A 25901-nucleotide genomic window follows, 5' to 3' on the forward strand; every position below is an offset into this window, starting at 1 on the left:
TAACCTCTCTACTGTATATATCCCCTCTACTGTATATAGCCCCTCTACTGTATATAGCCCCTCTACTGTAATAATATATAATAATAATAATAATATATGCTGACGCTCTACTGTATACATTCTAACCCGGGAATCGAACCCACTACCCTGGCGTTACTGTATGCTCTACCAACTGCCTCTCTACTGTATATATCCTTTCTACTGTATATAGCCCCTACTGTATATGCCCCTATATATACCTCTCTACTGTATGTAGCCTCTCTACTGTATATAGCCTTTCTACTGTATATAGCCCCTCTACTGTATATAACCTCTCTACTGTATGTAGCCTCTCTACTGTATATAGCCTCTCTACTGTATGTAGCCTCTACTGTATATAGCCTCTCTACTGTATATAACCTCTCTACTGTTTATAGCCTCTCTACTGTATGTAACCTCTACTGTATATAGCCTCTCTACTGTATATAGCCTCTCTACTGTATATAACCCCTCTACTGTATATAGCCTCTCTACTGTATATAACCTCTCTACTGTTTATAGCCTCTCTACTGTATATAGCCTCTCTACTATATATAGCCTCTCTACTGTGTATAGTCTCTCTACTGTATATAGCCCCTCTACTGTATATAGCCTCTACTGTATATAGCCTCTCTACTGTATATAGCCTCTCTACTGTATATAGCCTCTCTACTGTATATAGCCTCTCTACTGTATATAGTCTGTCTTTTTACTGTTGTTTTATTTCTTTACCTACCTATTGTTCACCTAATACCTTTTTTGCACTATTGGTTAGTGCCTGTAAGTAAGCATTTCACTGTAAGGTGCTCTCCCAGGCTCACCCATTGCTGCGCCCCTGCCCAGTCATGGAAAATCCATAGATTAGGGCCTAATTTATTTATTTAAATTGACTGATTTGCTTATTTGAACTTTAACTCAGAAAAATCGGTGAAAATTGCTGCATGTTGCGTTTACATTTTTGTTCAGTATAGGTAGCTAGATGATAGTGATCATCAAAATATACATTACCAGATACATAAGCATCAATCTACGCTCTAGCTACCAGCATACTCACCACCACTGGGGACCAACCAACTCCAAACACCTGTTCGGCACGGACGTGATCCTTAACGCATTGACAAAAAGCCCCATTCAATGAAGGGAAGCGGCCAGAGGGCTGATTTGCACACTGAGGTAAAAGGGGACAGCGGAGTCAATCACCACCTTCCGGAGACACCTGAAACCCCACCTCTTTAAGGAATACCTAGGATAGGATAAGTAATCCTTCTCACCCCCCCTAAAAGATTTAGATGCACTATTGTAAAGTGGCTGTTCCACTGGATGTCATAAGGTGAATGCACCAATTTGTAAGTCGCTCTGGATAAGAGCGTCTGCTAAATGACTTAAATGTAAATGTAATGTAAATTGTTGACATAATTGTGATCCAAACTTAATTTACTCGTTGTGACACAGAGGTTCCAAACGCCGTTTTAGATGAGATTGACTTCATGACCAAAACTATCCTATTTACACTTTGTAGTCAAATTTGACACTAGAATAAATGTTTGACTCATACATCGATGCCACATAGACCATTTTTAAAGTGATTAAGTTGTTTTTTAGGGCAGTCGTTCTTTAAACATGTCAAACACTGTAAAGGAGAGGACTATGTAGAGAAGAGCGCTCCACTGGAATATGCACACGAAGGCAGAACACATCTTCCTGTCTCCACATGGAACCATTCTGAGGCTCCGACGTCCAATATTACATTCGGCATTTGCTTGATGCTAGATTATCACAGATTGGGATTTTAGACCAAATCCAATAAACTCACCGACCTTGATCTGAATTCCACAAAATCCCTGAGTTGGCATGTGGGTCTAAAACTGGAACATGACTGTCAAATGGCAGGATGCCAACGACTGAAATATGACCTCCAAAACACTACTGCATACCTCAACGACTGAAATATGACCTCCAAAACACTACTGCATACCTCAACGACTGAAATATGACCTCCAAAACACTACTGCATACCTCAGGTTGTTTGAAGTCCCAAATGACCCTACTACAGGGCCCTAGTGGAATAGGGTACCATGGGACGCAGACATTCTCATTCAGGTTCTATACGAAATTCCTGATCCACTGTGATCCAGAGAATGTCCCGTACTGTTTGATTTGTCTGTATAACAGACTGTTTAACATGCTTACAGTATTGTGGTATTAAGTCTATAGCAATACCATTAGGACAATCTATCCTTCATTGATACAGTGGTTCTGACACACACACAGAACCAGTTGAGATTGAGTGTGTGTGCATGCCTGTCTCTGAGTGTGTGTGTGTGTGTGTGTGTGTGTGTGTGTGTGTGTGTGTGTGTGTGTGTGTGTGTGTGTGTGTGTGTGTGTGTGTGTGTGCATGCCTGTCTCTGAGTGTGTGTGTGTGTGTGTGTGTGTGTGTGTGTGTGTGTGTGTGTGTGTGTGTGTGTGTGTGTGTGTGTGTGTGTGTGTGTGTGTGTGTGTGTGTGTGTGTGTGTGTGTGTGTGTGTGTGTGTGTGTGTGTCTTGCCTGGTAAGAGTCTGCAGCACACTGGCTCTCCTGGTTGACCTCACACCTGTCTCCTCCTTTAGCAGCAGTGATACCTGCCAGACACCTGGTCTCCTTTAGGACATTCTGACAACACTGCTGCTGGGATATACTGGAGGAGAGAGAGAGAGAAAAAACATGTTGTATATTGCCAAAAGGAAAAGTAGAATTAGATATTATATTCTGCTTTAAATGGAGTGATTAAAGAACTACCAACTTCCATATCACACTAAACCCAACCGTGTACTATAGACTTCCATATCACACTAAACCCAACCGTATACTATAGACTTCCATATCACACTAAACCCAACCGTATACTATAGACTTCCATATCACACTAAACCCAACCGTATACTATAGACTTCCATATCACACTAAACCCAACCGTATACTATAGACTTCCATATCACACTAAACCCAACCGTATACTATAGACTTCCATATCACACTAAACCCAACCATATACTATAGACTTCCAAATCACACTAAACCCAACCGTATACTACAGACTTCCATATCACACTAAACCCAACCGTCTACTATAGACTTCCATATCACACTAAACCCAACCGTATACTATAGACTTCCATATCACACTAAACCCAACCGTGTACTATAGACTTCCATATCACACTAAACCCAACCGTATACTACAGACTTCCATATCACACTAAACCCAACCGTATACTACAGACTTCTATATCACACTAAACCCAACCGTATACTATAGACTTCCATATCACACTAAACCCAACCGTATACTATAGACTTCCATATCACACTAAACCCAACCGTATACTATAGACTTCCATATCACACTAAACCCAACCGTGTACTATAGACTTCCATATCACACTAAACCCAACCGTGTACTACAGACTTCCATATCACACTAAACCCAACCGTATAGTACAGACTTCTATATCACACTAAACCCAACCGTGTACTATAGACTTCCATATCACACTAAACCCAACCATATACTATAGACTTCCATATCACACTAAACCCAACCGTATACTATAGACTTCCATATCACACTAAACCCAACCATATACTATAGACTTCCATATCACACTAAACCCAACCGTGTACTATAGACTTCCATATCACACTAAACCCAACTGTATACTACAGACTTCCATATCACACTAAACCCAACCGTGTACTACAGACTTCCATATCACACAAAACCCAACCGTATACTATAGACTTCCATATCACACTAAACCCAACCGTACTACAGACTTCCATATCACACTAAACCCAACCGTATACTATAGACTTCCATATCACACTAAACCCAACCGTGTACTACAGACTTCCATATCACACTAAACCCAACCGTATACTATAGACTTCCATATCACACTAAACCCAACCGTGTACTACAGACTTCCATATCACACTAAACCCAACCGTATACTATAGACTTCCATATCACACTAAACCCAACCGTATACTATAGACTTCCATATCACACTAAACCCAACCGTATACTACAGACTTCCATATCACACTAAACCCAACCGTATACTATAGACTTCCATATCACACTAAACCCAACCGTATACTATAGACTTCCATATCACACTAAACCCAACCGTATACTACAGACTTCCATATCACACTAAACCCAACCGTATACTACAGACTTCCATATCACACTAAACCCAACCATATACTACAGACTTCCATATCACACTAAACCCAACCGTATACTACAGACTTCCATATCACACTAAACCCAACCGTATACTATAGACTTCCATATCACACTAAACCCAACCGTATACTATAGACTTCCATATCACACTAAACCCAACCGTATACTATAGACTTCCATATCACACTAAACCCAACCGTATACTATAGACTTCCATATCACACTAAACCCAACCGTGTACTACAGACTTCCATATCACACTAAACCCAACCGTATACTATAGACTTCCATATCACACTAAACCCAACCGTGTACTACAGACTTCCATATCACACTAAACCCAACCGTATACTATAGACTTCCATATCACACTAAACCCAAACGTATACTATAGACTTCCATATCACACTAAACCCAACCGTATACTATAGACTTCCATATCACACTAAACCCAACCGTATACTATAGACTTCCATATCACACTAAACCCAACCGTATACTATAGACTTCCATATCACACTAAACCCAACCGTATACTATAGACTTCCATATCACACTAAACCCAACCGTATACTATAGACTTCCATATCACACTAAACCCAACCGTATACTATAGACTTCCATATCACACTAAACCCAACCGTATACTATAGACTTCCATATCACACTAAACCCAACCGTATACTATAGACTTCCATAGCACACTAAACCCAACTGTATACTACAGACTTCCATATCACACTAAACCCAACCGTATACTACAGACTTCCATATCACACTAAACCCAACCGTATACTATAGACTTCCATATCACACTAAACCCAACCGTATACTACAGACTTCCATATCACACTAAACCCAACCGTATACTATAGACTTCCATATCACACTAAACCCAACCGTATACTATAGACTTCCATATCACACTAAACCCAACCGTATACTATAGACTTCCATATCACACTAAACCCAACCGTGTACTATAGACTTCCATATCACACTAAACCCAACCGTATACTACAGACTTCCATATCACACTAAACCCAACCGTATACTACAGACTTCCATATCACACTAAACCCAACCGTATACTACAGACTTCCATATCACACTAAACCCAACCGTATACTACAGACTTCCATATCACACTAAACCCAACCGTATACTATAGACTTCCATATCACACTAAACCCAACCGTATACTATAGACTTCCATATCACACTAAACCCAACCGTATACTATAGACTTCCATATCACACTAAACCCAACCGTATACTATAGACTTCCATATCACACTAAACCCAACCGTGTACTACAGACTTCCATATCACACTAAACCCAACCGTATACTATAGACTTCCATATCACACTAAACCCAACCGTGTACTACAGACTTCCATATCACACTAAACCCAACCGTATACTATAGACTTCCATATCACACTAAACCCAAACGTATACTATAGACTTCCATATCACACTAAACCCAACCGTATACTATAGACTTCCATATCACACTAAACCCAACCGTATACTATAGACTTCCATATCACACTAAACCCAACCGTATACTATAGACTTCCATATCACACTAAACCCAACCGTATACTATAGACTTCCATATCACACTAAACCCAACCGTATACTATAGACTTCCATATCACACTAAACCCAACCGTATACTATAGACTTCCATATCACACTAAACCCAACCGTATACTACAGACTTCCATATCACACTAAACCCAACCGTATACTATAGACTTCCATAGCACACTAAACCCAACTGTATACTACAGACTTCCATATCACACTAAACCCAACCGTATACTACAGACTTCCATATCACACTAAACCCAACCGTATACTATAGACTTCCATATCACACTAAACCCAACCGTATACTATAGACTTCCATATCACACTAAACCCAACCGTATACTATAGACTTCCATATCACACTAAACCCAACCGTGTACTACAGACTTCCATATCACACTAAAACCAACCGTATACTATAGACTTCCATATCACACTAAACCCAACCGTATACTATAGACTTCCATATCACACTAAACCCAACCGTATACTATAGACTTCCATATCACACTAAACCCAACCGTGTACTATAGACTTCCATATCACACTAAACCCAACTGTATACTATAGACTTCCATATCACACTAAACCCAACCGTATACTATAGACTTCCATATCACACTAAACCCAACCGTATACTATAGACTTCCATATCACACTAAACCCAACCATATACTATAGACTTCCATATCACACTAAACCCAACCGTGTACTATAGACTTCCATATCACACTAAACCCAACCGTATACTACAGACTTCCATATCACACTAAACCCAACCGTATACTACAGACTTCCATATCACACTAAACCCAACCGTATACTATAGACTTCCATATCACACTAAACCCAACCGTATACTACAGACTTCCATATCACACTAAACCCAACCGTATACTACAGACTTCTATATCACACTAAACCCAACCGTATACTATAGACTTCCATATCACACTAAACCCAACCGTATACTATAGACTTCCATATCACACTAAACCCAACCGTATACTATAGACTTCCATATCACACTAAACCCAACCGTGTACTATAGACTTCCATATCACACTAAACCCAACCGTATACTATAGACTTCCATATCACACTAAACCCAACCGTGTACTACAGACTTCCATATCACACTAAACCCAACCGTATACTACAGACTTCTATATCACACTAAACCCAACCGTGTACTATAGACTTCCATATCACACTAAACCCAACCATATACTATAGACTTCCATATCACACTAAACCCAACCGTATACTATAGACTTCCATATCACACTAAACCCAACCATATACTATAGACTTCCATATCACACTAAACCCAACCGTATACTATAGACTTCCATATCACACTAAACCCAACCGTATACTATAGACTTCCATATCACACTAAACCCAACCGTGTACTACAGACTTCCATATCACACTAAACCCAACCGTATACTATAGACTTCCATATCACACTAAACCCAACCGTATACTATAGACTTCCATATCACACTAAACCCAACCGTGTACTACAGACTTCCATATCACACTAAACCCAACCGTATACTATAGACTTCCATATCACACTAAACCCAACCGTGTACTACAGACTTCCATATCACACTAAACCCAACCGTATACTATAGACTTCCATATCACACTAAACCCAACCGTATACTATAGACTTCCATATCACACTAAACCCAACCGTATACTATAGACTTCCATATCACACTAAACCCAACCGTATACTATAGACTTCCATATCACACTAAACCCAACCGTATACTATAGACTTCCATATCACACTAAACCCAACCGTATACTACAGACTTCCATATCACACTAAACCCAACCGTATACTATAGACTTCCATATCACACTAAACCCAACCGTATACTATAGACTTCCATATCACACTAAACCCAACCGTATACTATAGACTTCATATCACACTAAACCCAACCGTATACTATAGACTTCCATATCACACTAAACCCAACCGTATACTATAGACTTCCATATCACACTAAACCCAACCGTGTACTACAGACTTCCATATCACACTAAACCCAACCGTACCGTATACTATAGACTTCCATATCACACTAAACCCAACCGTGTACTATAGACTTCCATATCACACTAAACCCAACCGTATACTATAGACTTCCATATCACACTAAACCCAACCGTATACTATAGACTTCCATATCACACTAAACCCAACCGTATACTATAGACTTCCATATCACACTAAACCCAACCGTATACTATAGACTTCCATATCACACTAAACCCAACCGTATACTATAGACTTCCATATCACACTAAACCCAACCATATACTATAGACTTCCATATCACACTAAACCCAACCGTATACTATAGACTTCCATATCACACTAAACCCAACCATATACTATAGACTTCCATATCACACTAAACCCAACCGTATACTATAGACTTCCATATCACACTAAACCCAACCGTATACTACAGACTTCCATATCACACTAAACCCAACCGTATACTATAGACTTCCATATCACACTAAACCCAACCGTATACTACAGACTTCCTGGTGGTGCAGACTAACATCATATTACACTAGGCCCTGGTGGTGCAGACTAACATAATATTACACTAGGCCCTGGTGGTGCAGACTAACATCATATTACACTAGGCCCTGGTGGTGCAGACTAACATCATATTACACTAGACCCTGGTGGTGCAGACTAACATCATATTACACTAGGCCCTGGTGGTGCAGACTAACATCATATTACACTAGGTCCTGGTGGTGCAGACTAACATCATATTACACTAGGCCCTGGTGGTGCAGACTAACATCATATTACACTAGGCCCTGGTGGTGCAGACTAACATCATATTACACTAGGCCCTGGTGGTGCAGACTAACATCATATTACACTAGGCCCTGGTGGTGCAGACTAACATCATATTACACTAGACCCTGGTGGTGCAGACTAACATCATATTACACTAGGCCCTGGTGGTGCAGACTAACATCATATTACACTAGACCCTGGTGGTGCAGACTAACATCATATTACACTAGACCCTAGTGGTGCAGACTAACATCATATTACACTAGGCCCTGGTGGTGCAGACTAACATCATATTACACTAGGCCCTGGTGGTGCAGACTAACATCATATTACACTAGACCCTGGTGGTGCAGACTAACATCATATTACACTAGACCCTGGTGGTGCAGACTAACATCATATTACACTAGGCCCTGGTGGTGCAGACTAACATCATATTACACTAGGCCCTGGTGGTGCAGACTAACATCATATTACACTAGGCCCTGGTGGTGCAGACTAACATCATATTACACTAGGCCCTGGTGGTGCAGACTAACATCATATTACACTAGGCCCTGGTGGTGCAGACTAACATCATATTACACTAGGCCCTGGTGGTGCAGACTAACATCATATTATACTAGGCCCTGGTGGTGCAGACTAACATCATATTACACTAGGCCCTGGTGGTGCAGACAGACTAACATCATATTACACTAGGCCCTGGTGGTGCAGACTAACATCATATTACACTAGGCCCTGGTGGTGCAGACTAACATCATATTACACTAGGCCCTGGTGGTGCAGACTAACATCATATTACACTAGGCCCTGGTGGTGCAGACTAACATCATATTACACTAGGCCCTGGTGGTGCAGACTAACATCATATTACACTAGGCCCTGGTGGTGCAGACTAACATCATATTACACTAGACCCTGGTGGTGCAGACTAACATCATATTACACTAGACCCTGGTGGTGCAGACTAACATCATATTACACTAGGCCCTGGAGGTGCAGACTAACATCATATTACACTAGGCCCTGGTGGTGCAGACTAACATCATATTACACTAGGCCCTGGTGGTGCAGACTAACATCATATTACACTAGACCCTGGTGGTGCAGACTAACATCATATTACACTAGGCCCTGGTGGTGCAGACTAACATCATATTACACTAGACCCTGGTGGTGCAGACTAACATCATATTACACTAGACCCTGGTGGTGCAGACTAACATCATATTACACTAGGCCCTGGTGGTGCAGACTAACATCATATTACACTAGACCCTGGTGGTGCAGACTAACATCATATTACACTAGACCCTGGTGGTGCAGACTAACATCATATTACACTAGACCCTGGTGGTGCAGACTAACATCATATTACACTAGGCCCTGGTGGTGCAGACTAACATCATATTACACTAGGCCCTGGTGGTGCAGACTAACATCATATTACACTAGGCCCTGGTGGTGCAGACTAACATCATATTACACTAGGCCCTGGTGGTGCAGACTAACATCATATTACACTAGGCCCTGGTGGTGCAGACTAACATCATATTACACTAGGCCCTGGTGGTGCAGACTAACATCATATTACACTAGGCCCTGGTGGTGCAGACTAACATCATATTACACTAGGCCCTGGTGGTGCAGACTAACATCATATTACACTAGGCCCTGGTGGTGCAGACTAACATCATATTACACTAGGCCCTGGTGGTGCAGACTAACATCATATTACACTAGGCCCTGGTGGTGCAGACTAACATCATATTACACTAGGCCCTGGTGGTGCAGACCCTGGTGGTGCACATCATATTACACTAGGCCCTGGTGGTGCAGACTAACATCATATTACACTAGGCCCTGGTGGTGCAGACTAACATCATATTACACTAGGCCCTGGTGGTGCAGACTAACATCATATTACACTAGACCCTGGTGGTGCAGACTAACATCATATTACACTAGACCCTGGTGGTGCAGACTAACATCATATTACACTAGGCCCTGGTGGTGCAGACTAACATCATATTACACTAGGCCCTGGTGGTGCAGACTAACATCATATTACACTAGACCCTGGTGGTGCAGACTAACATCATATTACACTAGACCCTGGTGGTGCAGACTAACATCATATTACACTAGGCCCTGGTGGTGCAGACTAGCATCATATTACACTAGACCCTGGTGGTGCAGACTAGCATCATATTACACTAGACCCTGGTGGTGCAGACTAACATCATATTACACTAGGCCCTGGTGGTGCAGACTAACATCATATTACACTAGACCCTGGTGGTGCAGACTAACATCATATTACACTAGGCCCTGGTGGTGCAGACTAGCATCATATTACACTAGACCCTGGTGGTGCAGACTAGCATCATATTACACTAGACCCTGGGGGTGCAGACTAACATCATATTACACTAGACCCTGGGGGTGCAGACTAACATCATATTACACTAGGCCCTGGTGGTGCAGACTAGCATCATATTACACTAGGCCCTGGTGGTGCAGACTAACATCATATTACACTAGGCCCTGGTGGTGCAGACTAACATCATATTACACTAGGCCCTGGTGGTGCAGACTAACATCATATTACACTAGGCCCTGGTGGTGCAGACTAACATCATATTACACTAGGCCCTGGGGGTGCAGACTAACATCATATTACACTAGACCCTGGTGGTGCAGACTAACATCATATTACACTAGGCCCTGGTGGTGCAGACTAACATCATATTACACTAGGCCCTGGTGGTGCAGACTAACATCATATTACACTAGGCCCTGGTGGTGCAGACTAACATCATATTACACTAGACCCTGGTGGTGCAGACTAACATCATATTACACTAGGCCCTGGTGGTGCAGACTAACATCATATTACACTAGGCCCTGGTGGTGCAGACTAACATCATATTACACTAGGCCCTGGTGGTGCAGACTAACATCATATTACACTAGGCCCTGGTGGTGCAGACTAACATCATATTACACTAGGCCCTGGTGGTGCAGACTAACATCATATTACACTAGACCCTGGTGGTGCAGACTAACATCATATTACACTAGACCCTGGTGGTGCAGACTAACATCATATTACACTAGGCCCTGGGGGTGCAGACTAACATCATATTACACTAGACCCTGGTGGTGCAGACTAACATCATATTACACTAGACCTGGTGGTGCAGACTAACATCATATTACACTAGGCCCTGGTGGTGCAGACTAACATCATATTACACTATGCCCTGGTGGTGCAGACTAACATCATATTACACTAGGCCCTGGGGGTGCAGACTAACATCATATTACACTAGGCCCTGGTGGTGCAGACTAACATCATATTACACTAGGCCCTGGTGGTGCAGACTAACATCATATTACACTAGACCCTGGTGGTGCAGACTAACATCATATTACACTAGACCCTGGTGGTGCAGACTAACATCATATTACACTAGACCCTGGTGGTGCAGACTAACATCATATTACACTAGACCCTGGTGGTGCAGACTAACATCATATTACACTAGGCCCTGGTGGTGCAGACTAACATCATATTACACTAGGCCCTGGTGGTGCAGACTAACATCATATTACACTAGGCCCTGGTGGTGCAGACTAACATCATATTACACTAGACCCTGGTGGTGCAGACTAACATCATATTACACTAGGCCCTGGTGGTGCAGACTAACATCATATTACACTAGACCCTGGTGGTGCAGACTAACATCATATTACACTAGGCCCTGGTGGTGCAGACTACACATCATATTACACTAGACCCTGGTGGTGCAGACTAGCATCATATTACACTAGACCCTGGACCAGGTGCAGACTAACATCATATTACACTAGACCCTGGGGGTGCAGACTAACATCATATTACACTAGGCCCTGGTGGTGCAGACTAACATCATATTACACAGACCCTGGTGGTGCAGACTAGCATCATATTACACTAGACCCTGGTGGTGCAGACTAACATCATATTACACTAGACCCTGGTGGTGCAGACTAACATCATATTACACTAGGCCCTGGTGGTGCAGACTAACATCATATTACACTAGGCTCTGGGGTGCAGACTAACATCATATTACACTAGACCCTGGTGGTGCAGACTAACATCATATTACACTAGGCCCTGGTGGTGCAGACTAACATCATATTACACTAGACCCTGGTGGTGCAGACTAACATCATATTACACTAGACCCTGGTGGTGCAGACTAACATCATATTACACTAGACCCTGGTGGTGCAGACTAACATCATATTACACTAGGCCCTGGTGGTGCAGACTAACATCATATTACACTAGGCCCTGGTGGTGCAGACTAACATCATATTACACTAGGCCCTGGTGGTGCAGACTAACATCATATTACACTAGGCCCTGGTGGTGCAGACTAACATCATATTACACTAGACCCTGGTGGTGCAGACTAACATCATATTACACTAGACCCTGGTGGTGCAGACTAACATCATATTACACTAGACCCTGGTGGTGCAGACTAACATCATATTACACTAGGCCCTGGTGGTGCAGACTAACATCATATTACACTAGGCCCTGGTGGTGCAGACTAACATCATATTACACTAGACCCTGGTGCAGACTAACATCATATTACACTAGACCCTGGTGGTGCAGACTAACATCATATTACACTAGACCCTGGTGGTGCAGACTAACATCATATTACACTAGACCCTGGTGGTGCAGACTAACATCATATTACACTAGGCCCTGGTGGTGCAGACTAACATCATATTACACTAGGCCCTGGTGGTGCAGACTAACATCATATTACACTAGGCCCTGGTGGTGCAGACTAACATCATATTACACTAGACCCTGGTGGTGCAGACTAACATCATATTACACTAGGCCCTGGGGGTGCAGACTAACCTGCAGACAGAGTGTTTATCGTCCTTCAACAACGGCATGTTGTTACAGTGTTGGTTCTCTGATGCCCATCTCTGGCCCACCTCACAGCAGCTCTCCACCACGTGGAGAGAAGACGGACCAGGACCAGCTGGAGATACAGGGGCATTAACACACATAGTACACATGATACACACGCATGCACACAACCTCTCAACCACATCTTTAGAAAGAAAGAGATACACTTTCTTTTCTTTTGTGGTCCTTCTGTAGCTCAGTTGGTAGAGCATGGCGCTTGTAATGCCAGGGTAGTGGGTTCGATTCCCGGGACCACCCATACGTAGAATGTATGCACACATGACTGACTGTAAGTCGCTTTGGATAAAAGCATCTGCTAAATGGCATATATTATTATTATTATTATTATTTCTCCCCAGTTTCGTGGTATCCAAATGGTAGTTACAGTCTTGTCTCATCGCTGCAACTCCCGTACGGACTCGGGAGAGACGAAGGTCGAGAGCTGTGGGTCCTCCGAAACACAACCCAACCAAGCCGCTCTGCTTCTTGACACAATGCCCATCCAACCCGGAAGCCAGCCGCACCAATGTGTCGGAGGAAACACCGTACACCTGGCGACCTGGTCAGCGTGCACTGCACCCGGCCCGCCACAGAACTCGCTCGTGCGCGATGAGACAAGGATACCCCTGCCGGCCAAACCCTCCCTAACCCGGACGACGCTGGGCCAATTGTGCACCGCCCCATGGGCCTCCCGGTCGCAGCCGGCTATGACAGAGCTTGGACTCGAATCCAGAATCTCTAGTGGCACAGCTAGCACTGCGATGCAGTGCCTTAGACCACTGCGGCTAGAAAGATATACATTACACATCACATAGATACAAAAGACAAACACAGCAAAATACAAATACAGAGCAGACACAGAGCAGACAACAGAAACACCTGGACCAGACACACAGCTGCCTCAACAGAAACACCTGGACCAGACACACAGCTGCCTCAACAGAAACACCTGGACCAGACACACAGCTGCCTCAACAGAAACACCTGGACCAGACACACAGCTGCCTCAACAGAAACACCTGGATCTTTGTCCACATGATGAACCTGGCCACTCATCTAACTTTAAAACTATGGTGCTTTCAACCCACTCAGCTTCCAGATACTAAACAATAAAGAACGTACAGGTTCAGTCAAGAACGTCCAGGTTCAGTCAAGAACGTCCAGGTTCAGTCAAGTGTTTTACTCACCCTCCTGAGTTTTTGGGAGAAAGACTGGAACATATCCCCTCTCCTCCTCCTCCTTCTCCTCCTCCTCCGCATCATTGTTCTGCAGGTTGAATAGTGTCTGGGACTGCTTACGGAGAGGCTCACTTCCGTGGTGACCTAGATCAGCTGATACCCTGAGAGAAGGCTGGCTGGTTGGGCTGAATCTCACCCTGGGAGGAGTATGTTGCTGCTCTGGGTCCTTGGGAGCTGGGTGATGGGGATCAGGGTGTCTGGTCAGGGTATAGTGATCAGGCTGTCTGTGGGTTGTGTGGTGGTTCAGCTCTCTGGGAGTTGTAGTTCTGACTGCATAGGGGTCAGGCTTCCTGGTCAGGGTATGGTGATCAGGCTGTCTGTTGAGGCTGTGGTGCTCAGCTTGTCTTGGGATTGTAGTTCTGTCAGTGTTGACATCAAGCTCTCTTGGAGTTTTGACTGTGTGGTGGTCAGGCAGTCTGGGATATATAGGTCTGTCTGTGTGGACCTCATACTCCTTGGGGGTTGTGTAGTGGTCAGGCTTCCTGGTCAAGGTGTGGTGGTCAGGCAATCTGGGAGACGTAGTTCTGTCTGTGACGACCTCATACTCCCTAGGGGTAGTATTGTGAGGCGTAGGCTTCTGGGTCAGGGTGTGTTGGTGAGGCTTCCTGTGGATGATGTGGTCCCGATTCCTTCTGGGGGATGTAGTACTGTGTTCTACTGTAGTGTTGTCCTGGTGACTGACACCTGCATCCTTCACATGGTTGCTAGGGGTACTCTTCTCTCTCTCCTCCTCCTCTCCTGTCCTCCTCTGTTTATCCAACTCTCCATCATAAGCCACGTCTCTCCACCCAGGTCCTGTGGTATTCTCCAATGAATCTACTCTCTCCTCCTCTTCCTCCTGCTCCTCCTCCATCCCTCTATCCCAGATCTCCAGTGCGTCCCCAGCACTGGCCCCTTGAGAGTGAGGGTAAATCTGGCTCTCTGAGAGTCTGTTCCAGTTCGAGGTGGTGTCCTGGTGGCTGGAGCTGGTACTGCGGGAGGTGGTCTCTACTGTGGTGTCTTCAAGCTGGCTAGAAGTGGTCTGTTCTCCTGTCACTGGGCTGTCAGTAACTGGGCTGCCTGTCTCTCCGAACCCATCTGTGGTGGCCTTGTAAAGTCCAAATGTCATCAACCTGTCTGTTTTCTTTAGCTTGTCTGTCAGCTTCACCCTACCTATATGCTGAGATCTGTCTGTCTGCCCTAGCCTGTCTCTCAGTCCTACTCTGTCTGTAACCATAGTGTCTGTGGTTGGCTCATGGACTCCATAGATCTCCCTCAGCTCCTGCCTATCTCTACTATCATATTCCTTGTTACCATAGCCGTTATCAGCCCAATCATAAGGCTTATCGTAGCTCTTACTATTACCCCTGTCGTGGCGCGGCTGTGTAGCCCCTGTCCCAGGGTAGGAGACAGAGATGACAGAGGAGGACGGTGTAGGGTAGGCCAGATCATTCACAGGTGGTTCTGATGTGTCTGTAGTAGGGTAGTCATAGTCCCCATCCTCAGTCATGTGGTCTGGTTTGAACAGGGGCAGGTGGTCCGAGGGAATAGGGGCATCGATCGGGAACGGGGGGAGGTGTGGGCTGTTAGATGGTGGTAGTTTTGGCCCGTTGAAAGGGTATGGAGGACGGTTGTAGGGGGGTAATCCTATAGGCTGTGTGTTAAAGGGGGGTTTAGCATCTCTCTCAGTCTCTCTCAGTTTGTCCTGTGTGAGGTAGGGATGGATAGGGGGATATGTAGGGTGACCCTCCTGTATGGTGGCCAGCATAGGTTTGTGGGGGTCACCGGGGTTGCTGGGATCACAGCCTGGGACAGGGTAGCACATCAGCTGACCTCCGTCGGACGGACAGTGGCACGCCTGGAGGGAGCATCGTTAGAACCTTGTTACAACATTACTAGAACACCTGGTGAAACATCGTTAGAACCTTGTTACAACATTAGATGTTACAACATTACTAGAACACCTGGTGAAACATCATTAGAACCTTGTTACAACATTACTAGAACACCTGGTGAAACATCGTTAGAACCTTGTTACAACATTACTAGAACACCTGGAGGGAGCATCGTTAGAACCTTGTTACAACATATTACTAGAACACCTGGTGAAACATCATTAGAACCTTGTTACAACATTACTAGAACACCTGGTGAAACATCGTTAGAACCTTGTTACAACATTACTAGAACACCTGGTGAAACATCATTAGAACCTTGTTACAACATTACTAGAACACCTGGTGAAACATCATTAGAACCTTGTTACAACATTACTAGAACACCTGGTGAAACATCATTAGAACCTTGTGATGACATTCATATGATGTTTAAGTTAGGTTACACAGGACGTTCCCTTAATGTAGTAATTAATGTAGTAAGAATGTTGGCAGAACACCTGGTCTTAGTTCTTTAAAAAGGTCCCCAGAACATTTCAATTAAGTTATGGGAGTAGTCTGGCATGTGGCAAGAATAGTCTTGTGATATTCATAGGTTACATAATGTTCCACAATTTCCTTGAGAGGTTTTAAAAATGTGATTGGAGTCCACCTGTGGTAAATTCAATTGATCGGACATGATTTTGGCAAGGCACACACCTGTCTATATATGGTCCCACAGTTGACAGTGCATGTCAGAGCAAAAACCAAGTCATGAGGTCAAAAGGAATTCCTCTGAGACAGGATTGTGTCAAGGCACAGATCTGGGGATGGGTACCAAAACATGTCTACAGCATTGAAGGTGCAAGAACACTGTTTCTTATTTTTGTTATTTACCTTTATGACCTTTAATTAAGCAAGTAGGCTAGTTGAGAACACCTTTATTTAACCAGGTAGGCCAGTTGAGAACACCTTTATTTAACCAAGTAGGCTAGTTGAGAACACCTTTATTTAACCAGGTAGGCTAGTTGAGAACACCTTTATTTAACCAGGTAGGCCAGTTGAGAACACCTTCATTTAACCAGGTAGGCTAGTTGAGAACACCTTTATTTAACCAGGTAGGCTAGTTGAGAACACCTTTATTTAACCAGGTAGGCCAGTTGAGAACACCTTTATTTAACCAGGTAGGCTAGTTGAGAACACCTTTATTTAACCAGGTAGGCTAGTTGAGAACACCTTTATTTAACCAGGTAGGCTAGTTGAGAACACCTTTATTTAACCAGGTAGGCTAGTTGAGAACAAGTTCTCATTTACAACTGCGACCTGGCCAAGATAAAGCAAAGCAGTGCGACAAAAACAACACAGAGTTACACATGGAGTAAACAAACGTACAGGTCAGTAACACAATAGAAAAATATATATACAGTGAGTCTGCAAATGGAGTAAGGGAGGAAAGGTAATAAATAGGCTATAGTGGTGAAAATAATTACAATTTAGCTATTAAACACTGGAGTGATAGATGTGTAGAAGATGAATGTGCAAGTAGAGATACTGGGGTGCAAAGGTACAAACAAATTAATTACAATATGGGGATGAGGTAACTATTTACAGATGGGCTATGAACAGGTGCTTAAAGTTAGTGAGGGAGATATACAGTGGGGAAAACAAGTATTTGATAACCTGCAAAAATCGGCAGTGTTTCCTACATGTAGAGGTCTGTAGAGGTATGTCATTTTTATCATAGGTACACTTCAACTGTGAGAGACGGAATCTAAAACAAAAATCCAGAAAATCACATTGTATGATTTTTAAGTAATTCATTTGCATTTTATTGCATGACATAAGTATATGATCACCTACCAACCAGTAAGAATTCCGGCTCTCACAGAGCTGTTAGTTTTTCTTTAAGAAGCCCTCCTGTTCTCCACTCATTACCTGTATTAACTGCACCCGTTTGAACTCGTTACCTGTATAAAAGACACCTGTCCACCCACTCAATCAAACAGACTCCAACCTCTCCACAATGGCCAAGAACAGAGAGCTGTGTAAGGACATTAGGGATAAAATTGTAGACCTGCACAAGGCTGGGATGGGCTACAGGACAATAGGCAAGCAGCTTGGTGAGAAGGCAACAACTGTTGGCGCAATTTTTAGATAGTGGAAGAACTTCAAGATGACGGTCAATCACCCTCGGTCTGGGGCTTCATGCAAGATCTCACCTCGTGGGGCATCAATGATCATGAGGAAGGTGAGGGATCAGTCCAGAACTACACGACAGGACCTGGTCAATGACCTGAAGAGAGCTGGGACCACAGTCTCAAAGAAAACCATTAGTAACACACTACGCCTTCATGGATTAAAATCCTGCAGCACACGCAAGGTCCCCCTGCTCAAGCCAGCGTATGTCCAGGCCCGTCTGAAGTTTGCCAATGACCATCTGGATGATCCAGAAGATAAATGGGAGAAGGTCATCTGGTCTGATGAGACAAAAATAGAGCTTGTTGGTCTAAACTCCACTCGCCATGTTTGGAGGAAGAAGAAGGATGAGTACAACCCCAAGACACCATCCCAACCGTGAAGCATGGAGGTGGAAACATCATTCTTTGGGGATGCTTTTCTGCAAAGGGGACAGGACGACTGCACCATATTGAGGGGAGGATGGATGGGGCCATGTATTGCGAGATCTTGGCCAACAATCTCCTTCCCTCAGTAAGAGCATTGAAGATGGGTCGTGGCTGGGTCTTCCAACATGACAACAACCCGAAACACACAACCAGGGCAACTAAGGAGTGGCTCCGTAAGAAATATCTCAAGGTCCTGGAGTGGCCTTGCCAGTCTCCAGGCCTGAACCCAATAGAAAATCTTTGGAGGGAGCTGAAAGTCCGTATTGCCCAGCGATAGCCCCGAAACCTGAAGGATCTAGAGAAGGTCTGTATGGAGGAGTGGGCCAAAATCCCTGCTGCAGTGTGTGCAAACCTGGTCAAGAACTACAGGAAACGTATGATCTCTGTAATTGCAAACAAAGGTTTCTGTACCAAATATTAAGTTCTGCTTTTCTGGTGTATGAAATACATATGTCATGCAATAAAATGCAAATAAATTATTTAAAAAATCATACAATGTGATTTTATGGATTTTTGTTTTAGATTCCATCTCTCACAGTTGAAGTGTACCTATGATAACAATTACAGACCTCTACATGCTTTGTAAGTAGGAAAACCTGCAAAATTGGCAGTGTATCAAATACTTGTTCTCCCCACTGTAAGTCTCCAGCTACCGTGGCCTCCATCATTCATAAATGGAAGTTTGGAACCACCAAGACTAGAGCTGGTCGCCCGGTCAAACTGAGTAATCAGGGGAGAAGGGCCTTGGTCAGGGAGGTCACTCTGACAGAGCTCCAGAGTTCCTGTGTGGAGATGGAAGAACCTTGCAGAAGGACAACCAGCTCTGCAGCACTCCACCAATCAGGCCTTTATGGTAGTGGCCAGATAGAAGAAGGGGGGGCAGGTAGTCTAGTGGTTAGAACATTGGGCCAGTAACTGAAAGGTAGATCGAATCCCTGAGCTGACAAGGTAAATATCTGTCGTTCTGCCCCTAAACAAGGCAATTAACCCACTGTTCCTAGACCGTCATTGCAAATAAGAATTTGTTCTTAACTGACTTGCCTAGTTAAATAAAGGTTAAAAATTAAATAAATGAAATAAAAAAGTGGGATTGGGTTAAATGTGTAAGACACATTTCAGTTGAAGGCATTCAGTTGTAGGTATCCCCCTTTTCCAGTCCTCAGTAAAAGGCACATGACAGCCCGCTTGGATTTTGTCAAAAGGCTCCTAAAAACTCTCAGACCACGAGAAACAAGATTCTCTGGTCTAAAGAAACCAAGATTGAACTCTTTGGCATGAATGCCAACCATCATGTCTGGAGGAAACCTGGGAACTTCTCTACAGTGAAGCATGGTGGTGGTAGCATCATGCTGTGGGGATGTTTTTCAGTGGAAGTGACTGGGAGACTAGACAGGATCGAGGGAAAGATGAATGAAGCAAAGTACAGAGCCTTATTTGATGAAAAAAAACTTGCACCAGAGCTCTAAGGACCTCAGACTTTGGGGATGGTTCACCTTCCAACAGGACAACAACCCTAAGCACACAGCCAAGACAATACAGGAAAGTCTCTGAATGTCATTGAGTGTCCCAGACAGAGCCCGGACTTGAACCCGATCGAACATCTCTGGAGAGACGTGAAAATATCTGTACAGCGTCGCTCCACATCCAACCTGACAGAGCTTGAGAGGATCTGCAGAGAAAATTGGGAGAAACTCCCAAAATACAGGTGTACCCAAGAAGACTCCAGGCTGTAATCACTACCAAAGATGCTTGCACAAATTACTGAGTAAAAGGTCTGAATACTTATGTAAATAAAAATTACAATTCTAATAAACAATTTTTGCTTTGTCATTACTGGGTATTGCATGTAGATTGATGAGGGGGGAGATGATTAAATACATTTTAGAATAAGGCTGTAACGTAACAAAATGTGGAAACAGTCAAGGGGTCTAAATACTTTCCGAAGGCACTGAACAAAAATATTAACGCGATATGCAACAATTTCATATGAAGAAATCAGTCAAAATAGATACATTCAATTCGGCCCTAATCTATGGATTTCACATGACTGGGAATACAGATATGCATCTGTTGGTCACAGATACCTTTAACATAAAAAGGTAGGGGACGTGGATCAGAACACCAGTCAGTATCTGGCGTGACCACCATTTGCCTCATGCAGCAGGACACATCTCCTTCACATAGAGTTGATCAGGCTGTTGATTGTGGCCTGCGGAATGCTGCCCCATTCCTCAATGGCTGTGTTTCTAGATACTGGACCACGCTGTCGTACACGTCGATCCAGAGCATCCCAAACATGCTCCATGGGTGACATGTCTGGTGAGTATACAAGCCTGGGACATTTTCAGCATCCAGGAATTGTGTACAGATCCTTGCGACATGGGGCCGTGCATTGTCATACTGAAACATGAGGTGATGCCGACGGATGAATGACACAACAATGGGCCTCAGGATATCATCACGATCTCTGTGCATGCAAATTGCCATCAGTAAAATTAAATTAGGTGCATTGTCCGCCACCATGGGGCACTCTGTTCTTAACATTGACATCAGCAAACAGCTGTCGCCGGGATTCATCTGTGAAGAGCACATTTATCCAAAGTCCGTTACGACGCCAAACTGCAGTCAGGTCAAGACCCTGGTAAGGACAACATGCTTCCCTGAGACGGTTTCTGGCAGTTTGTGCAGAAATTCTTCAGTTGTGCAAAGCCACAGTTTCATCAGCTGTCCGGGTGGCTGGTCTTAGACGATCCCGCAGGTGAAGAAACGGGATGTGCAGGTCCTGGCTACACGTGGTCTGCGGTTGTGAGGCCGGTGGGACGTACCGCAATTGGAGGCGGCTCTCTGGCAAAAGCTTCGGTGGACATTCCTGCAGTCTGTGTGTAATTCTCTCTCAAGGCATTATTGTCATGGGGAACATATGTTTACATTGCCAAAGCAAGTGAAATAGATAAACAAAAGTGAAGTAGACAATTGGAAAAAAATAACTGTAAACATTACACTCACAAAAGTTCCAAAATAATAAAGACATTTCAAATGTCACATTGTCTATATACAGTGTTGTAAAGATGTGCAAATAGTTAAAGTACCAAAGGGAAAATAAATCAACATAAATATGGGTTGTATTTACAATGGTGTTTGTTCTTCACTGGTTGCCCTTTTCTTGTGGGAACAGGTCACAAATCTTGCTGCTGTGATGGCACACATAAAAACGGGCTCACTTATTGTGTTACAATGTCCTAATGTTCTGTGCAACTTATGTGAATATCACAAGAATGTTCTTGCAAAACCCCAGACAACTCCCATAAGTTAATGAAATGTTCAGGGTACCTTTAAAGAACTTAGACCAGCTGTTCTGTCAGCATTCTTATAACATTAAGGGAATGTCCTGTTGCCACATAACTTAACATTGTATGAACGTCATCACAACTGGACAGTGTTTTCGGAACCTATAGCTTAAATGTGTTCTAAGAACGTTCTTGCAACATCAGGCGAATGATTTATACGAATATTCTATAATCATCAGCACGACTGGGAACTTTCACAGAACCCATTTTGTTAGCTGGGAAGACATTAAGAATCTATTGACCAAAAAGTTGGTTTCAGATCTAAACTATAGTTCACCACACCATCTCTGGAATGGCACCTAAAGACATGCAATGTACTAGAATAGCAGACAGGAAGCAGGTAGACAGTCAGGTAGACATAACAGACAGACTTCACAGGTAAAGGTAGAGAGAACAAACTGACCTCACAGGTAAAGGTAGATAACAGACAGGCTTCAACAGGTAAAGGTAGATAACAGACAGACTTCACAGGTAAAGGTAGATAACAGACAGGCTTCACAGGTAAAGGTAGAGAGAACAAACTGACCTCACAGGTAAAGGTAGATAACAGACAGGCTTCACAGGTAAAGGTAGATAACAGACAGACTTCACAGGTAAAGGTAGAGAGAACAAACTGACCTCACAGGTACAGGTAGATAACAGACAGGCTTCGCAGGTAAAGGTAGATAACAGACAGACTTCACAGGTAAAGGTAGATAACAGACAGGCTTCACAGGTAAAGGTAGAGAGAACAAACTGACCTCACAGGTAAAGGTAGATAACAGACAGGCTTCACAGGTAAAGGTAGATAACAGACAGACTTCACAGGTAAAGGTAGAGAGAACAAACTGACCTCACAGGTAAAGGTAGATAACAGACAGGCTTCACAGGTAAAGGTAGATAACAGACAGACTTCACAGGTAAAGGTAGAGAGAACAAACTGACCTCACAGGCAACAAGGTGAAAGGAGTGTCCGGCCTCGTACTTCTGGTTGTCATGGACACAGCCGATACGTTCGCAGGTGACACAGCCGTCAGCCGGCTCAGACACCTCGATGCAGTTAGCAGGGACGTCAGGACAGGGCATGAAGTGACAGCCAATCCGTCCGCCACCTTCCGGGCACGAACACTCCGTACTCCCGAAGTCCACGAAGTAGGACTGCCCCTCGGGAACATGACCATTCTTAAAGCCGGCATGGACACAGTCGTAGTACTGGTAGCCCTCACAGGTACACCCAATCTGAACGCAGGTAGTACAGCAAGCCCCAGCTTCCAGCCGCTCCTCAATACAGTTACTCAGATCAGGGCAGTCTACACCTGTACAGTCCTTCTGGCCCAGGCTACCACTCACACTCAGCAGGAGGAGGACAAGGGCACTGTGACGTAATGTCTGTTCAACTGGTGCGGGACCAGCCATGATGAAACCAGATGGATTGAAAGCAATGAGAGTGAAGATGTTTTTCACAGTGTTTTGAGGTTTAGCTTTGTAGTCCTCCTCAAGGATTCAGACACACTCTCTCTGTTCTCAGGGATCACTACCACTCTACAGAGAAAAAGAGAGGGAGACAGAGGGGTGGAGGGAGGGGGTGGAGGGAGGGAAAGAGAAGGAGACAGATGGGGGTGGAGGGAGGGGGAGAGAGGGGAGACAGAGAGGGGTGGAGGGAGGGGGATGGAGGGAGGGGGGGGTGGAGGGAGGGAAAGAGAGGGAGACAGATGGGGGGGTGGAGGGAGGGGGAGAGGGAGAGAGAGGGGAGACAGAGGGGGTGGGGGGTGGAGGGAGGGGGTGGAGGGAGGGAAAGAGAGGGAGACAGAGAGGGGTGGAGGGAGGGAGGGAAGGAGAGGGAGACAGATGGGGGGGTGGAGGGAGGGGGAGAGAGGGAGACAGAGAGGGGTGGAGGGAGGGAAAGAGAGGGAGACAGAGGGGGTGGGGGGTGGGAGGGGGTGGAGGGAGGGGGGGTGGAGGGAGGGGGGAAGAGAGGGAGACAGAGAGGGGTGGAGGGAGGGAGGGAAAGAGAGGGAGACAGATGGGGGGGTGGAGGGAGGGGGGAGAGAGGGAGACAGAGAGGGGTGGAGGGAGGGAAAGAGAGGGAGACAGAGGGGGGTGGGGGGTGGAGGGAGGGGGTGGAGGGAGGGGGTGGAGGGGAGGGGGGAAGAGAGGGAGACAGAGAGGGGTGGAGGGAGGGAGGGAAAAAGAGGGAGATGGGGGTGGTGGAGGGAGGGAGGGAAAGAGAGGGAGACAGGGAGAGAGACAGGGAGACAGGGAGGGAGGGAGACAGGGAGGGAGACAGGGAGGGAGACAGGGAGGAAGACAGGGAGGAAGACAGGGAGGGAGGGGTTTAGAGAGAGAGATGTGTAATGTTTACTGTTTATTTTTATTGTTTATTTCACATTTGTATATTATCTACCTCACTTGCTTTGGCAATGTTAACACATGTTTCCCATGCCAATAAAGCCCCTTGAATTGAGACAAAGAGAGAGAGAGAGAGAAAGAAAGAGATACATTTACACACACACCAACATCTGGATTCATAGTTGAACTCTCAGGTTCTGGTCTGTCCCATTACGTTCACTACTGCTGGGTGACTGGTCCAGAGACCTGATATTATTATGACTACACCCTTCTTTCCCCCAGGCCTGCTTTCAAACACTATTCAACATCTGTCCAGTTTATTAGGTCACCAGGCCTGGGTTCAAATACTATTCAACATCTGTCCAGTTTATTAGTTTACCAGGCCTGGGTTCAAATACTCTTCAACATCTGTCCAGTTTATTAGTTCACCAGGCTTGCTTTCAAATACTATTCAACATATTCCTTTGAGCGTTTCCTCTAGACTGCCTGGTGTGCCAGATGTGGGTGGGGTTTACAGTTTCAGGACTTTTCTATTGGTTCATCAAGCCAGGTAAACTTGATCAAGCACAGCTTGAGAATACTGTTTAAAATGATGTCAAATAGTATTTGAACCCAGGTATGCTTCACCCAGTATGCCAGTAGCATGACATACATACAGACATACAGGCTCCCTACATCACTGCAGCTCTATAGTTATCAGGAGGAGGTCTGACATATCAGAGTGACATTCATCTGCAAGGCCCACATCACCATGGCGATTTGGTCAAAGATGCCATCTATAATGAACAAAAGTTTCTATGCAACATGTAACAAATTCA

At 44.4% G+C, this 25901-nt stretch overlaps 1 protein-coding gene across 3 annotated transcripts in view; it reads right to left on the reverse strand.

Annotated features, from left to right (window-relative positions):
* LOC118382591 (fibulin-2-like) overlaps positions 1 to 25901 on the reverse strand; it is a 318974-nt gene that overhangs the window by 266655 nt on the left and 26418 nt on the right. For all 3 annotated transcript variants that reach the window (XR_008075151.1, XM_052474537.1, XM_052474538.1), the window contains exons 2-5: positions 23680 to 24276; positions 14881 to 16768; positions 13640 to 13766; positions 2563 to 2692 (exon numbers count right to left, since the gene is read on the reverse strand). Coding sequence is in view for 2 of the 3 variants with exons in the window: in XM_052474537.1 (XP_052330497.1) it covers positions 2563 to 2692; positions 13640 to 13766; positions 14881 to 16768; positions 23680 to 24150 (2616 nt within the window). In the remaining variant the exon portion in view is untranslated. The remainder of the gene's footprint in view (positions 1 to 2562; positions 2693 to 13639; positions 13767 to 14880; positions 16769 to 23679; positions 24277 to 25901) is intronic.

This window comes from Oncorhynchus keta, chromosome 21, assembly GCF_023373465.1.
Source record: "Oncorhynchus keta strain PuntledgeMale-10-30-2019 chromosome 21, Oket_V2, whole genome shotgun sequence".
Lineage (NCBI taxonomy): Eukaryota > Metazoa > Chordata > Actinopteri > Salmoniformes > Salmonidae > Oncorhynchus > Oncorhynchus keta.